Source organism: Artemia franciscana, chromosome 8 (genome assembly GCF_032884065.1).
Source record: "Artemia franciscana chromosome 8, ASM3288406v1, whole genome shotgun sequence".
Classification (NCBI taxonomy): Eukaryota; Metazoa; Arthropoda; class Branchiopoda; order Anostraca; family Artemiidae; genus Artemia; species Artemia franciscana.
The window spans coordinates 41,295,290-41,313,952 of record NC_088870.1 but is presented as its reverse complement, the minus strand read 5'-3'; the positions used below and the strand labels follow the sequence as shown (position 1 = coordinate 41,313,952).

At 32.6% G+C, this 18,663-nt stretch overlaps 1 protein-coding gene across 1 annotated transcript in view; it reads left to right on the top strand.

Annotated features, from left to right (window-relative positions):
• The window catches only part of LOC136030439 (DNA polymerase theta-like), a gene marked incomplete in the record, with an annotated part of 266,307 nt that overhangs the window by 30,012 nt on the left and 217,632 nt on the right, over positions 1 to 18,663 (top strand). The window contains 2 exon segments of the mRNA XM_065709422.1: positions 2,903 to 3,027; positions 9,431 to 9,559. Coding sequence (XP_065565494.1) covers positions 2,903 to 3,027; positions 9,431 to 9,559 — 254 coding nt within the window.

The window sequence follows — 18,663 nt, the reverse complement described above, 5'->3', positions numbered from 1 at the left end:
AAAACTCGCCAAGTGCATCCTTCTTTCTTCAACTGACCATATACCGCTTACTGAAATAAAGCATCTTATATCCTTTCCTATTAGATGAAACTTTTCCCCTGTGCCTGTTCGACATCAATGTGAACACCGAGAACTACCGCTGTGGTCCACCCATTTGCCTAAATTTTTTCTCCGGCTCTTGCAGTGCTATCTTTGCTTCACTAGGTATGAAGTTCTACTTCTTCTTATTTTTTACCTTACTTCTTCTGTATTTTTTATCGACATTTGTACTATGTAGATTATGGTAACTATTAAAGCACTTCAGACACTGCCGAAATATAATGTCCAATCCACAATTTTTAACTTTATTTATTTAAAGTTAAAAAAATATTAGATTTCGCCTATTTTGGGGTATCAGTACTTTGAAAATGTCTAAAGAACTTAGTCTATGTCAACATGGTTGTAACGATCGCTGCAACCTAGAAAAAAAGCTCATCTCATAGTTACTGAAATTTTAAAAAAGCTATTAAAAAAAAGTCTAGCGAGGAAAAATTGCCATTCGAAGCTGATTCAGGAAGGCAACTATTATTTCGATTAATCTTGATGGTAAAAGTTTGTTGTGAAAACAAATTTATGGTAATTATCTTGATTAAAAATCGAGTATATTCTAAAAAAAATCTCGAGTATAATGAAAGTAACGAGCGATATTAAAACTTAAAATAAAAAGAAATTGTTCTGTATTTGGGAGAATGTCTCACCCCCTTTCTCGACCCTCACTGTGTACGCTAAAGCTTTACTAGTTGCATATTGGAAACATTTTTGAGCACAACAAATATAGCCAGTTAATAGTCGCAATTGTTTTACTTACCGATTGCCTTTCATAACGTTTGAACTGAAAATGTACAAGATGAAAGCAAGACAACTAGACTTACAATCAATGTTTTCAACAGGGTCGTAATCAGCACATTCAACAAAACCAATACTCCAAAATCAAGGGGTAGAAAATAGTATTGTCAAACGTAAATGTACATGATTAAGCTTATCCATTTTTTAGCCAGAAAATATGTATTTATTACATGTTTTATTTTATCATAAGTTTAACTTACATGTTTTTTCGTACGTTTTATTATATTTCTTTTGGCCGTTTGGATAAATTTGTTGTTTTTTTTTTTGTAAAAAAACCTTTTATTCCATTCCCTTGTGCTAGATTGTTCGATCTCGAATTATTAGGGAAATAAGTTAATTTTTAGCTTAAAGAATTGGAGGCTGGGGAAGGGGTGGGGTAAACTCCCTCAAATTCAAAACAATTTCTATAGTTTTGTGTTTCATTGTCGCTCTTTACTTTCATTTGAAGAAAAAACTTTTTTTTAAATTTTATTTCAATTTGATTTTAGTACCATATATTAGGTTTATCTAAAATTTTAGGGGTGGGGGTTACCGGCCCCCGGTTTTATTAAATTTTATTGAGATCGCACCCCATTTCGGGGCTACTCATCCCCTTTTTCTAAAATTCTAGGAATCACATTCTAATAGCTTTTAATGATTCAATTTAAAATTAAGGACATTCGTATATAGAAATAAGCATAAATACTAGATTCTGTTAAAACAATGAATGCAAACTTCAAATTAATGTTTCTGTTGCCAAGAGTTAATTTTTAATAACATTTCGCAACTATGAACTGTTTAATCTAGATCTCTCTTAAATGTGACGCTGACCGCTAACCTCCTTCCCTCCAACACTATTTTTTTAATTCAAGGTCAGTGTTCGCCTAACAACGCTTATACCATCGTGGAATGAAGACCATCCTTGGAAAGGAGGGCCCCTTAAAACATTTCTAAGTGATCGGGGTATTTAAAGTCAACAAAAAATTTCTGTGTCGTCATTTTTGGGGTTTTCAAGGGAATTCTTTGAACAAGTCTTCTTCAACGAAACCCCCCCCCCATCTCCCTTCTTTAAAGACTAAAGATTAATACGTGAATGTAATCTTTTATATTACACCTAAAATAGAGCTGCAATAGGAGGGGACCTGTCACCGTGCAGCATTCACATCCCGGGAAGGATCCAGGGGTGCTACCTGTCCCCCCCCAAAAAAAAAAAAAAACACACGCACACAAAACAAAACAAAAAACGTTGAAAGTTTCACCTATTGCATGATGGATGGATGAAAAATACCAACAAGGGAGCCCATGTTTTATCGGTGCAAGCCCGGAACATTGGTTCTGCATCCACCCCTGCCCATATTATGAGTTTCAAAAATTTTTCTCAAAATGAAGAAATATATTGGTCAAATTATTACACCCATCCTTTATCAATTATCGCGATCCCGTAGAAAGTTAGAAGATTAGATGTGGAAAGGATATTTCTGAGGCTTCAGGCTCCAGCACCCCCATTCACAGAAATATCCACTGACCCTTCTCTCCTATAGTTCATTCACTGTTATTAAATTATGTAAGACTCCAAAAGAATGCACTCAGTTAAATGAAGCTTAAAAATAATTTTCTATTTTAATTATTTATTTTGTAAAGACTGGGTGTACCTCTGGATAGCTGTTGGATAATAGTACTAAGTATTGTGTCAAGTCTGGCCTTTCTATTGGAAGAAATGCTTTTCTCTAAATTTTTCTGTACTCATTCATCCCCTTTAAATTTCTTGACAAGGAAAACTAGTTAGTTAGCTATCTTTGGCGTAGTGGGAAATAAATTAAATACATTTAAGCTTACTGAAAGAAAAAAAAATTAAGCGACATTGCGAATTTTATTGGATAGTTAAAAGATAAATTACTTCTGGTATCTCTCTTCTCTCCCTTCCTCTTCTCTATCTCTATGTTTCCCCCACTCTCTATTCCCCCATAATCGCCCTTTCCTCCATCCCTCATATTTTAATTGATTTGAAATGCCGTATTTATGTTTAAATATTTTACAGAAGCTACTCAAAGGCACCGGACTTCGAATTGGTGGATTTATGGGCAGTCAAACACCACCTGGCGGTTTCAAGCACTGCGATTTGGCGATTTGCACCATAGAAAGGGCTAATAGTCTAATAAACAGGTAATTTATATGTGCCAGGCATATATATCATTTAAGTAATTTATCAAAACAGATAATTTAATATTTAAGGTGCGGCATCCGTGTTTTGGGTCTGAAGTCTTGCCTCGACCAGAAAGGTCTTTGGGAAGCACGTTAGAATACTTATGAAAGAAAAACAAAAAAAAAAGGAAAAATGCTTACTGTAGAAATAAAAAAATCTTTTTGAAAAGTAGGCAACTTACTTAGAAATTTTACTGACAAAATCTTGCATTTATAAAGCCTGAGACTGGTGCTTACCAAAGCTCTTTGCAGTATAAGAAAAGAAAAGGACGACGAAATTACAAAATAAAGGAGGAAAAACAAAATAAGAAAATATTATTCAAATCCAATAATACTATAATATAGAACAAAAGACAAGTGAACAACCTACAGAGGCTTGTATATCTTGCCATAGTGGCAATGAAAGGTGTAGAAAAGGGGCCCATAATTCACTTCAATTCAAAAAAGAACTATTTTCGTGAAAGAATTTTTCAGAAAAAAATACAGAGCTACATTAAGAAAGAGATGAGCAGGAATAAAGTTAAGTAACTTTTCCAGTGCAAAACTACCATAAATCACTATCAATAAGTACACCTAAACCAAAACGAATAGAAATTACAATAAATAACCAAGTAATATTCAGAACAAGCAGAAACTCTCACAAAGAGGAATAGAGCTAACGCACCCAGTGCCTTTTAACGGCCAGAACATAATTTTCATTTTTCTAAAAATAATCCTTACTTTGAACTATTTGTTTTTATTTCTTATAAGATTAAAAAATGAAAAGAGAAATAACCATCCTAACCCAGATTACTGAAAAAACAAATGATTGTCGATTGATAGTTACTGGTAATGTACTGTGGTAATGTACGATAATGTATGTACTGGTATTCATTCCTGAAAGTCTTAATAATTTTGAATTTGAATTTAAAAGAGAAAACGATTAAAATGTATTTTGTTTTCAGTAAAGTGCAAATTATTTTTTTGTCTTTAGAGGGCACTGGGGGCCTTAGCCCTACTCCACTTTGTGAGATTTGCATCTTGTTTTAACTCTAATTGGTTATTTAATGTAATTTCTATTAGTTTACGTTATTTATTGAGGGTCATTTATGGTATTTTTTAAGCTTGACAAATTATTTAACATTATTTCTGCTCATCTTTGGTTTAATGTAGCTGTTTACTTTTCTTTGACAAAGCTTCTTTTATGGATAATTTTTTTTTTTTAATAATTTCTGTTTGGTTTTTAGTTGACATAGTCATTTCCATTGATTAAGAAAAGGATATTTTCAATATTCTTGGTTTTTCAAACAATTCATGGTAACAAATTTTAAGTAAGGAGTGGTTCGGCTGAATGGTAACCGAAAAACTAAAAAAACGGAATTTTTTATCAATGGGATACATCAGAAAAATCAGCGTTTTATTCTGATTCCAAATATATAAGATTCATCAAGTTTAGTGTTACCCATCAAAGTTACCAGCCTGATAAAACTTGCCTGATTTTAGGATTAGGGGGGAAGCATCCCCTACAATTAAAGGAATCAAAATCACACCATCAGATTCAGTATACGAGAGAAGCCTATTGTAGAAGTTTCAAGCTCCTATATACAAAAATGTGGAATCACGCTATTTTTGCCAGAAGAAGGATGCGTGTTTATTTTTTAGTTTTTTCAGGGGTGACTGCATCGAAATAATGATCCTAGAAGATCGGGAGAGGGTGTATCGAACGGAAATTAAAAGTTTTAGAGCCTTTTTCAAGTGACCAAAAATATTGGAGAGGGACTGGTCCCCTCCCACGATCCCTTTTCCCCCAAAGCTACCCGATCAAAATTTAGAGATTACCACTTGTTCAGTATCGTTTAAAGGTCAAATAACTATGCCTTTAGGGGTAAAATGAACCCCCTTCTCCTCAGAGTCCGTGGGGAGAGGCCTCTAAGCCATGAAATTAGCCCATTGTTTACGTATAGCACTTGTTATTGGAAGTATACAGATGTTTTTTGGGTGTGAATTTTGTGCTTAGGGTGGATTTCCATAGGGAGACCCTTCCTTGGAAAGGAAAATTTCTGGGGGGTGAATTTTCAAGGGGAAGCTTTACGGTGGGGGATTTTACTGAATTCCTATCACGAAATTCTTTTCTATTGTCTTATATTCTCTGCCAACTAAATTTTGCATGCAGAGATGTACTGGGGGAATTAAACAGAAGCTATTTTCCGCGTGTTTTGATTTCGTGAAAAATTTCCATAGAACGGGACATTTCTGGAGTGATCGAGAAGCCTAATAGAAATTAAAGTCTTTTTCAAATGAAAGTATGCTAAGGATGATTTTCAGGCTGAATTGTCTACAAGATATTTTACGGGGGGGGGGAGTGTGGATGGAACTCTCTAGAGGAAATTGGATGGGGAAGGGGTCCAATTTATGTTGGGTGAAACTTTCCAGAAGGGGTTTCCCTTGAGGGGGTATATTTCATGGAGGGTGAACCACATTTACCGGGATTATTCGAAATTAAATAAAAAAGACAAGTTTTTTTTTTAACTGAAACTAAGGAGCAACATTAAAACTTAAAACGAACAGAAATTATTCCGTATATAAAAGATTGCCCCCTCCTCAATACTTTGCTCTTTACGTTAAAGTTTGACTGTTTGTCCCATTTTCTTAAGAACGGCTGCGTAAACACATGAAACGTTTAATTAGAATAAGAAGCTTTTTCAAAAGTGCCAACAGCTTTAGCATAAAGAGCAAGGTATTGAGGAGGGGATAACCATTCTTCTATGGAATAATTTCCGTTTGTATTAAGCTTTGATATTTATCCTTACTTTTAAGTTAACCAAAAACTAGTTTTTTTTTTGAGGATCCAGATTTGGGCTTACTATTTATATGATGTGTAACATTTTGCAACAACTTTCAATAACAGTTGTACTATAATACTTTGACCGATTGATACGGGGAAAAATATTCAACAATATGGGTATAAAATATGCATAATATTGGGGATTTTATAGGGACAACTGAAACTTTTAGTATTAACAAATATTAATCAACAATCCCCCTCCGCATGCCCCGAAAGCTTTAACTTAGTTCCATTAACCTTTGCCGAAATATTGTAGCCATACCCTTTGGACAACCCTGGAAGCAGATAGTGCATTTTGATTTAGTTCTATTTCCTATCCAACATTCCCTGACAATTTTAACTTAATATCTTTAGTCGTTCCTGAGATATTGCAGATACTCCCCTTGGAACTGGATACACATAGTGTCTATTGATTTAGTTTTACATCTCCAAAAACATACCCTGAATGTCCACCATAATACGTTGAATTTTTCTTGGGATATTGCACAGATACCCTTTTAGTAATCTGAATACTCATATTTCATTTTCATTTAGTTTTATTTCTCCCTCAAATTTCTCTGAAAGTTTGAAGTTAATACCTGATTATATTCTTGAGGTATTGTATCTCTGCTATTTTTACAACCTGGATGTACTTAATCTTTTATTATTTGATTTAATTTTAGTAGTAGTATTAGTAGTAGTTGAAGTAGAAATAGTAGTAGTAGCAGGATTAGTAGTTGTAGCAGTAGTAGCAGCCACAAATAGTTACAGTTATAAGGAGTTTCAGTTCCAAGACGCAGTTGCAGCTGCAATTTGTCACAATAGCAGCCATGAGTAATTGCAGTCGCCAGTAATCACAGTCACTGTTTCACCTATTCAAAGTCAGTCAGAGTCGCAAGTAGTTGCAGTAGCAGCCGTAAGTAGCTAGAGGCGCAAGTATTTTGCAGTCAAGGTTGCATGTAGTAATGTTTGCAGTCAAGGTTGCATGTAGTTGCAATAGCAGTTCCAAGGGCTCACAGCCGCAGTCACAAGCAGCTGGAGTCTCAGTCGTAAGTTTTTGAATCCATTCAAAAAAGAGCCCTATGAATAATTTACGAAGAAGCTAAGGTACCGTACTCGCTCCTACTAAAAAAGCCCAAGCTAGAGATAATTGAGCACAGGAGAGGAACGTTGTGCCTCTGTTGGCAAGAATGCAATAACAAACCCTCGCACGGTAAATATTTTTCCCAAAGGATACTCTCCACTCAGACACCCCCTGCCACGTACTTTTTCTTAACCTGTTCCTATCTTGTCCCCCATCCGTTGCTTTACCTCCAGGTATGATAAAAAAAATTTTTCCCGTTCATTGCTGATAAAATATTCCGTTAGTTTTCTTTTTTTTATTATTTGGTACTGGCGATACCCATGTTTTATGTTCCTGAAGTATTACTGATACGCACTTTTGACAACCTATATGCGTATAATACGTTTTGCCCCCCCCCCTCCTAAAAGGAAACATATTACTACTTGATTCTCCAGTGCGTATGGAAATAATTAGTGCGCATGCCCTTATTGGGCATGAAAGATGGTACCCAACCTTAACCCTAGGTCGCAATTTAGCAATTTTGGATATTTTTTTTGTCGTGAATATCTCTTTTGAATTTTTCTTTGGTCGGATCAAAGATTATGGATACCTTATAAGAATGGAAACTGACGCTATAAAAAGTCACCAATACCATCTAATGCTTTGTGTTTCTTGGCATATTTTTCAAGCTTCGTAATTGTGTCTATTTTCAGAAACAAAGATCAGACCCTTATTACTACACTAATTTTTCAACCTTATATCTTTAAAAGATCAGTAATTTTATCTTGTTAGAGAGGCAACTTGCCTCTCAGACTTGTATGTATGGCAACTTGTATATATGTGATAGACCACTTGACTCTCACAACTTGCCCTGAATAGGAGTTCACGATGTTTTAAAACAGAAAATAATTTTTAAATAGATATTGTATTCGTCTCTCAATTTATTTCATTATCATTTGGTTTTCCCTTGTTTAATAAGGCGCATTATTTCCTTGAGCTACTGTGCCCAAGTGCCCTGCCTCTTGCCTTGCAGTAAAAAGGTTGAGATCGAGAATAGATGGCAGTAGTGGGCCGCGTTCGCTGCGAAACTTATTTAAACAAACTACCTGCTCCGTGTTTGGCTCAAAAAGATGCATTGCTTGTTGGGATATTTTGCTACGTATTCCAAAAATGTCTGCTTTCGTGTGAAAGCACAAGTGTGGTCCTAAAGTAATTTGTTTTTTCTCCCAAAGTAGGTTGTTACAGTTAAAATTTTGACATGCAGACTCCAATTTTCCAATAATGCATAATCAAAAAAATTAAGCAAAGTAAAATACATGATAAAAGTGTTCCCTTCTGTCTTTCAAAGATATTTTTGATACTCTCTATCTCTCTTTCCTTCTCTCCATCTTTCTTGCTCTATCGCTCTCTCTGTCTCTTCTCTTACTAAATTTCTTTGATCTGTTCTTCGAGCTTTGAGTCAAATGAGTCTATATATATATATATATATATATATATATATATATATATATATATATATATATATATATATATATATATATATATATATATATATATATATATATTTGTATATACAGAAACTGCAGCCAAGGTGGCGAGAGGGTTGGGGGGTTGTGCGCTTGCGGCTGGTAGTTTTGTATAGATATGAGGAAATCGGTACACAATGTATTTCTACCGAAGCCGGGGTGGCATTGGGACGGATTCTCTCCCTCTCCCAATTTCTCCGGATCCTCCACTAATCACACTTCACTGACAAATACTCTCAATTTCCTCGAATATAAGACTTAGATTGCAAATCCTATTTCTCTGCCCAAAATTCAGATCTTAGGATACGTTTTTTATAATTAACATACCCATAAAGATCCTGCAGAGCCATTGAGGGTGCATAGTGTGTTGACAGGCTATTTTGGACTTTTCAGTTGCTGGCTCTTTTTACAGGGACAGGTAACAAGGCAGTAGCCTAGCCTTGTGGCAGCAGGTATCAAACCTCAGGCCTCATGTTGCCAAGTAGAGTACCAAATCACTTGGCTGCTACCAAAGCTTTTAGCATAGCCATATATTTGATATATTATTCAAGTATTTCTTATTAATATATTTCCTTCCTATATATATTTCCTTAAGTATTTCCTTATTAATAAATTTGGGATCCTTTGTCGAAAGGGTGGGGGCTCGAATCCTGGTGTTGCCGGTTATTTGGTTTGGGATGGGGGTCAGTTGTGATCCTGTAAGCTCAGCCAGAGTCAACCCAGCTCTAATTAGGCACTTGGAGAAATCTGGGCGAGGTAAGCAGGAAGGATGTGCGAAAGCACAGAATGGCTGGCCCCCCTTGCTCTTCCTGGCTGAAGGGCCTAGAAATGGAGATCAGTACCACCGGTTTGGACTTTAACGGCCTGGTACCGTATCCTTTACCTTCCTTTACCTTTCCTCTATTAATATATGAGGTTACGCCTTCTTACTGGCTAAGGTGTCTCATTTTTTTTTTTAATGTTTTTTTCCAGGCTGTTAGAAGAAAAGGCCTTAAAAGATTTGGGCATTGTGGTAGTTGACGAGTTACATCTGTTGGGGGATCCGAGTCGGGGTTATCTATTAGAATTACTGCTTACCAAGCTACTCTATATGCAAAAGAGGTAAGTCATTAATAGTGTTTATCCTTGCTATCTTTGTAACTTGTATAAATCCAATCTTGTGTGAGTTTTGTGGATTAAGACATTGCTTGCAACCAAGACCCTTGTATCAGCCCTGCTTGTGTTTCTATTGGTCAAGTTTATATTAATAAGAAACTTTCTTAAAAGTATTAAGAATTTGTAGTTTGAAGAGCAAGGTATTCAGGAGGGGGGGGGGGCAAACCCCTCATATACAGAATAATTTCTTTTTTTTTAGTTTTGATGCTACTGCTTACTTTCGGTTGAACAAACTTGTTTTTTTTTCTATTTAATTTTCTTTCATGTTGACTCAAAAGGGAACTTGGAAAAGGGATATATCAAATGTTAGTATTATGCTTAAGAACAATTATGTTTTCAAATAATTTATAACTTACTTACATGAAACTGTTTTTTTTTTTTGTTTTTTTTTCTTCCATTTTCGCTCTCAATTGCATCTGAAAAAGACAAATATAAAGTATTAGTCATCTATTGACTCAAAAGAGAACCTGAAAAGACAAATATAAAATGTTAATTATATGTTGACTCAAAAGGGAATACCAGTAGCGTTATTGACCTGACTACCAGTAGCGTTATTGACCTGACTAATTATAAAAAACACAAAAACGTATATACCAAACTCATCCGGGAAGCAAAGAAAAAATATTATTATTCAATAATCTCTCACTGCAAAGGGAACTTGCAAAAAATTTCGTCTACAATAAATGAAATCCTTTCAAAAAAAGGAATTCAAGATCTGTTCCTATTAACCTTAGGGACATCAGTGGCAGATTAATTGGCCCAATTTCAGTACCGGATGCTTTTAATAATTATTTCACTAATATTCCAAATGCTAACTCCTGTTCCTTCTCACAGTCGGTACACCCTAGCAAGAATCCCAGATCCATGTTTTTCTCTCCAACTGATCGCAAAGAGGTGCTTCAAGTTATCAAATGTCTCTCTAATAGTAGTACACCTGACTTCTTTGGCATAAGTAATAAGCTTCTTAGGACCGTATCTTCCTATATTTGTGAACCCATTGTGCACATAGCAAACCTGTCTATGACCAATGGAGTCTTCCCAGAAATATTTAAATCAGCAATTGTTATCCCGATTCATAAAAAAGGTGATCCGTCTGAGATAAGCAATTATCGTCCAATCTCACTTCTCCCAGTTATATCTAAGGTGCTCGAGAGAATTATATTCCGACGTCTTTCTCCCTTTGTATTTGGGAATCATTCATCAGATTCGTTGATTTCTCCTCATCAATATGGCTTCCATGCCAAATTTTCAACTGCTCATGCACTAATAGACGCCACACAGTTTATACGTTCCCAACTTGACCTTAAAAATACTGTATTGGGCTTATTTCTGGATTTTTCAAAGGCCTTTGACATGGTTGATCACAGTGTTTTATTAAGTAAACTCAATAACCTAGGGATTCACGGAGTTCCTTTCTCATGGTTCGGCTCTTATCTCTCTGGTAGAGTACAGTGTGAGACTGGGCGGGGTAACTTCACATCCCGTACCTGTCCGGAGGGGCGTCCCACAGGGCTCTGTTTTTGGTCCAATATTTTTTTCCTTTATATTAATGATTTGATTACGGACCTGGGCCCATCAGTGCACCCAGTACTTTTTGCTGACGATAGCAACTTTTTCATCACCGGTCCTAATTTACCATTCGTCGTCACCTCTACTCAAACCCTTCTGAATAGAGTACAGGAGTGGTGTCTCGTTAACTGCATGACCATTAACAGCAAGAAAAGTCAGGTGGTATTATTTCGAGCCCCTTACAAAAAAATTGAAGTTCAACCAGCACATGACCTAAAATATTCTACCAATCTCCTCCCGCAGGTCGAAGTTGCCAAGTTTCTTGGTGTCCACATAGACTCCTGCCTATCATTTGCACCACATGTGTCCTATATCAGAGCCATAATTTTGCGACAGGTAAATATAATTAATCGTCTAATTAATCGTAAATATAATTAATTATTTTCTTCCTCCCGATATCCTTGTCACCCTTTATTATTCTTTTATTTACCCATATATCTCATACTGCGGATCTGTATGGGGCAATACTTATCCTTCAGTTACCAATAAATTAAAATCTGCTCAAAACCGTGCCGTCAAAGCAGTTTTTCGGTTGCCATGACTATATCCCATCAAGGACTTGTACTCCGATTTTGGTATTATCCCTTTTGAACAAATCATCAAAAAATTAAATCTATCCCTTGCGTACTCCGCTTACCGTAAAAAACTTCCTCCCCACTTACTATCTTATTTTAATAGTAATAATTCTGAAGGCCACTGTCTCCGTTCATTCAACCGTTCCTTCATTGTCCCCAGGTGTATCTCTAGTTTCGCCCAGCGATCCCCAATTTATAAATCTATAATTCAATGGAATTTAATACCCTCCAGTGTCGAGCTATCCACAAGTTTTCGGACGCTATATAACAATGTACTAAAATCTTGATATTATATTTCTCCAAATGTTTATTCAATTTGCTTTAATTACCCTTGTTTTCTCTTTTCTTTTTTTTCTCTCTCTTCTTCATTTTCAATTTTTTGTTGTTTTGGTCCTTAACAAGTTCGCTTCTAGGATCTTTATTATTGTTGTTGTTATGTGTTTTCTTTTCTTTTTGAATAAATTGAAAATTGAATTGAATATCAAATATTGGTCATATACTTAAGAGCAATCTTTTTCAAATGATTTGGAACTTACTTACATAAAACTGAAGTTAGCATTTTTCATCCATGTTGACTCAAAAGGGAATCTAAAACAGAAAAATCTAAAATATTAACCATGTGTTGACTCAAAAGGGAACCTGCAAAAGAAAAATATCAAATATTAATCATATACTTTAGGACATTTTTTTCAAACCATCTGTAACTTACTTACGTGAAACTGGATTTGTTTTCTTCCGTGTCGACTCAAAAGGGAACCTGAAAAAGACAAACATCAAATATTAGTCATATGATTAAGGACAATTTTTTTAAAATACTTTATGACTGAAACTTTACGCGAAATTTTTTTTCCGTTTTGACTCAAAAGGCAACCCAAAAAAGACAAATATGAAACCTTGGTCATCTGTTGACTCAAACAAAATGTTAAAATGACAAATTTAAAATATTAGTCATATGTTTAGAAACAATTTTTTCAAACAAGTTATGAGTTTCTTACGTGAAACTTAAGTTTTTTCTTCTATGTTGACTCAAAATGGAATCGGAAAAGAATAAATATCAAATATTAGTCATATGCTTAAGAACAATCTATTTCAAATAATTTATAACTTACTAAAATGAAACTGAAGTTTTTTTCCATGTTGACTCAAAAGAGAATCTGAAAGAGAGAAATATCAAATATTAGTTATGTTCTTAAAACAATCTTTTTCAAATAATGTATAACTTACTTACATGCAATTGGAGTCTTTTTCCTCACATGTCGACTCAAAAAGAAACCTGAGAAATAGAAAATATGAAATATTAGTCAAATGTTTTCGTTCTTTCATGTTAACTGAAAGGGAACCTGAAAAGCAGAAATATATTAGTCGTTTGATTAAGAACATTCTTATTCAAATAATTTATAACTTTCTTACGTGAAACTGAAGTTTTTTTCTTCCATGTTGACTCGAAAGGAAGCCTGCAAAAGAAAAATATCACATATTATTTATACGCTTTAATTACATGAAAATTAAGTTATTATAATTATGTTGTTACAATAATTGCGTTGTTATATATTACGTTATTATTAAGTTATTATAATATTATTAATTACATGAAAATTAAGTATTTCTCTTCTGCTTTTGCTCAAAAAGGAACTTGAAAATAGACATATAAAGTCTTGGTCATATGTTGACTAAAAAGGGAATCTGAATAGAAAAATATCAGGAACCTGAAGAAGACAAACATCAAAAATTAGTCGTATGTTTAAAACAAATTTTTTAATTATTTATAACTCACTTACGATAAACTGAAGTTTTTTCCTTCCATGTTGGCTCAATAGGGAACCTAAAAAAGACAAATATTAAATATTAGTCATATATTTCAAAACACTTTTTTCAAATAATTTATAAATACTTGAAACTGAAGTTTTTTCTTCCATATTGAAGAGAACCTGAACAAAATAAACATCAAATACTAGTCCTATGTTTAAAAACAATTTTTTTTCAAATTGTTTATAACTCACTTACGTGAAACTGAAGTTTTTTCCTTCCATTTTGACTCAACGGGGAACCTGAAAAAGACAAATATCAAATATTAGTCATATATTTAAAAACATTTTTTTCAAATAATTCATAACTAACTTGAAACTGAAGTTTTTTCTTCCATATTGATTCAAAAGAGAACCTGAACAAGATAAACATCAAATATTAGTCATATATTTAAAAACCTTGTTTTTTAATTATTTATAACTCACTTACGTGAAATTGAAGGTTTTTCTTCCATGTTGACTCAATAGGAAACCTGAAAAAGACGAATATCAAATATTAGTCGTATGCTTAAAAAAAATTTCAAATAATTTACAACTTATTTACGTGAAACTGGAGTTTTAATTTTTCTCAAATGTTGACTCAAAAGTGAACCTTAAAAATACAAACGTAAAATATTAGTCATATGTCTAAAAAGAATTTTTTCGAATAATTCATAAATTACGTGAAACTGAAGTTTTTTTCTTCCACGTTGACTTGAAAAAACTCCTGAAAAAGACAAATATAAAATACTATTCATATGCTTAAGAACACTTTTTTCAAATAATTTATAACTTACTTACGTGAAACAGGAGTTTTCTATCTTCCATGTTGACTCAAATGAGAACCTGAAAAACATATATATCAAACATTAGTCATATGCTTACCTGAACTTACCTGAAACTGTAGTTTTTTTCCTTGTATGTTTACTCAAAAGTGAACCTGAAAAATACAAACGTAAAATATTAGTCATATGTCTAAAAAGAATTTTTTCGAATAATTCATAACTTACGTGAAACTGAAGTTTTTTTTCTTCCACATTGACTTGAAAAAACTCCTGAAAAAGACAAATATAAAATACTATTCATATGCTTAAGAACACTTTTTTCAAATAATTTATTACTTACTTACGTGAAACTGGAGTTTTCTATCTTCCATGTTGACTCAAATGAGAACCTGAAAAACATAAATATCAAACATTAGTCATATGCTTACCTGAACTTACCTGAAACTGTAGTTTTTTTCCTTGTATATTAACTCAAAAGGGAACCTGAATAAGACACATATTACATATTAGTTTTATACTAAAGAACAGTTGTTTTTTTTTCAAATAATTTTTAAATTGTGTAAGTGAAACTGGAGTTGTTTTCTTCCATGTCGACTCTAAAGGGAACATGAAAAAGACAAATATCAAATATTATTCATAAGCTTAAGAACACTTTTTTTCAAACAATTTATAAATTACTCACGTGAAACTGGAGTTTTCTATCGTCCGTGTCGACTCAAATGGGAACCTGAAAAACACAAATATCAAACATTAGTCATATGCTTACCTGAAACTTTAGTTTTTTTTCCTTCTATTTTGACTCAAAAGGGAACATGAAAAAGACACATATCAAATATTAGTTTTATGCTTAAAAGCAGTTTTTTTTTTTCAAATAATTTTTGACTTATGTACGTGAAACTGGAGTTGTTTTCTTCCATGTCGACTCTAAAGGGAACATGAAAATGACAAATATCAAATATTGATTGTATGTTTAAAAACTTTTTTTTCAAATAATGTACAACTATATTAGTCATGTGTTTAAAAGTACTTTTTCAAAGAATTCATAATTTAATTACGTGAAACTGAAGTTTTATCTTCACGTTGACTTGAAAAAAATACCTGAAAAAGACAAATATCAAATATTATTCATATGCTTAAGAACTACTTTTTTTTTCAAATAATGTATAACTTACTTACGTGAAACTGGAGTTTTCTATCTTCCATGTTGACTCAAATGGGAACCTGAAAAACACAAATATCAAACATTAGTCATATGCTTACCTGAACTTACCTGAAACTTTAGTTTTTTTCCTTCTATTTTGACTCAAAAGGGAACATGAAAAAGACACATATCAAATATAAGTTTTATGCCTAAGGGCAGTGTTTTTTCAAATAATTTATAACTTACCTACGTGAAACTGGAGTTGTTTTCTCCCATGTCGACTCAAAAGAGAACATGAAAAAGACAAATATCAAATATTGATCGTATGTTTAAAAACTTATTTTTTCAAATAATTTACAACTATATTAGTCATGTGTTTAAAAAGCATTTTTTCAAATAATTCATAACTTACTTACGTGAAACTGAAGTTTTTTCTTAACATTGACTTGAAAAAAACACCTAAAAAAGACAAATATCAAATATTATTCATAAGCTTAAGAACATTTTTTCTCAAACAATTTATAACTTACTCACGTGAAACTGGAGTTTTCTATCGTCCGTGTCGACTCAAATGGGAACCTTGAAAACACAAATATCAAACATTAGTCATATGCTTACCTGAAACTTTAGTTTTTTTTTTCCTTCTATTTTGACTCAAAAGGGAACATGAAAAAGACACATATCAAATATTAGTTTTATGCTTAAAGGCAGTTTTTTTTTTCAAATAATTTTTGACTTATGTACGTGAAACTGGAGTTGTTTTCTTCCATGTCGACTCTAAAGGGAACATGAAAAAGACAAATATCAAATATTGATTGTATGTTTAAAAACTTTTTTTTCAAATAATTTACAAATATATTAGTCATGTGTTTAAAAGTATTTTTTCAAAGAATTCATAACTTACTTACGTGAAACTGAAGTTTTATCTTCACGTTGACTTGAAAAAAATACCTGAAAAAGACAAATATCAAATATTATTCATATGCTTAAGAACACTTTTTTTCAAATAATGTATAACTTACTTACGTGAAACTGGAGTTTTCTATCTTCCATGTTTACTCAAATGGGAACCTGAAAAACACAAATATCAAACATTAGTCATATGCTTACCTGAACTTACCTGAAACTTTAGTTTTTTTCCTTCTATTTTTACTCAAAAGGGAACATGAAAAAGACACACATCAAATATTAGTTTTATGCTTAAGGGCAGTGTTTTTTCAAATAATTTATAACTTATCTACGTGAAACTGGAGTTGTTTTCTTCCATGTCGACTCAAAAGGGAACATGAAAAAGACAAATATCAAATATTGATCGTATGTTTAAAAACTTATTTTTTCAAATAATTTACAACTATATTAGTCATGTGTTTAAAAAGCATTTTTTCAAATAATTCATAACTTACTTACGTGAAACTGAAGTTTTTTCTTAACATTGACTTGAAAAAAACACCTGAAAAATACAAATATCAAATATTATTCATAAGCTTAAGAACACTTTTTTTTCAAACAATTTATAACTTACTCACGTGAAACTGGAGTTTTCTATCGTCCGTGTCGACTCAAATGGGAACCTGAAAAACACAAATATCAAACATTAGTCATATGCTTACCTGAACTTACCTGAAACGGTAGTTTTTTTCCCGTCTATGTTGACTCGAAGGGAACCTGAAAAAGACACATATCAAATATTAGTTTTATGCTTAAGGGCAGTTTTTTTTTCAAATAATTTTTAACTTACGTTCTATGTTGACTCAAAAGGGAACCTGAAAAAGACACATATCAAATATTAGTTTTATGCTTATGAGTAGTTTTTTGTCAAATAATTTTTAACTTATGTATGTAAAACTGGAGTTGTTTTCTTCCATGTTGACTCAAAAGGGAACATGAAAAAGACAAATATAAAATATTGATTGTATGTTTGAAAACTTTTTTTTCAAATAATTTACAACTATATTAGTCATGCGTTTAAAAAGGCGTTTTCTCAAATCATGCCATGTGATTAAAAGGTATTTTTTCAAATAATTCATAACTTACTTACGTGAAATTGAAGTTTTTTCACGTTGACTTGAAAAAAAAATACCTGAAAAAGACAAATATCAAATATTATTCATATGCTTAAGAACACTTTTTTTTCAAATAATGTATAACTTACTTACGTGAAACTGGAGTTTTCTATCTTCCATGTTTACTCAAATGGGAACCTGAAAAACACAAATATCAAACATTAGTCATATGCTTACCTGACCTTACCTGAAACTGTACTTTTTTTCCCGTCTATGTTGACTCGAAGGGAACCTGAAAAAGACACATATCAAATATTAGTTTTATGCTTAAGGGCAGTTTTTTTTCAAATAATTTTTAACTTACGTTCTATGTTGACTCAAAAGGGAACCTGAAAAAGACACATATCAAATATTAGTTTTATGCTTATGAGTAGTTTTTTGTCAAATAATTTTTAACTTATGTATGTAAAACTGGAGTTGTTTTCTTCCATGTTGACTCAAAAGGGAACATGAAAAAGACAAATATAAAATATTGATCGTATGTTTGAAAACTTTTTTTTAAATAATTTATAACTATATTAGTCATGTGTTTAAAAAGGCGTTTTTCAAATCATGCCATGTGATTAAAAAGTATTTTTTCAAATAATTCATAACTTACTTACGTGAAATTGAAGTTTTTTCTTCGCGTTGACTTGAAAAAAAAATACCTGAAAAAGACAAATATCAAATATTATTCATATGTTTAAAAACACTTTTTTTTTAAATAATTTATAACTTACTTACGTGAAACTTGAATTTTCTATCTTCCATGTTTACTCAAATGGGAACCTGAAAAACACAGATATCAAACATTAGTCATATGCTTACCTGAACTTACCTGAAACTGTAGTGTTTTTTTTTTTCCTTCTATGTTGACTCAAAAGGGAACCTGAAAAAGACGCATCAAATATTAGTTTTATGCTTAAGAGCAGTTTTTTAAAAATAATTTTTAACTTATGTATGTGAAATTTGTTTTGCTTCTATGTTGACTCAAAAGGGAACCTGAAAAATAGTTTTATGCTTAAGAGCAGTTTATTTTCAAATAATTTTTAACTTAGGTACGTGAAACTGGAGTTGTTTTTCTCCTTGACGATTCAAAAGGGAACATGAAAAAGACAAATACCAAATACTAATCGTATGTTTAAAAACTTTTT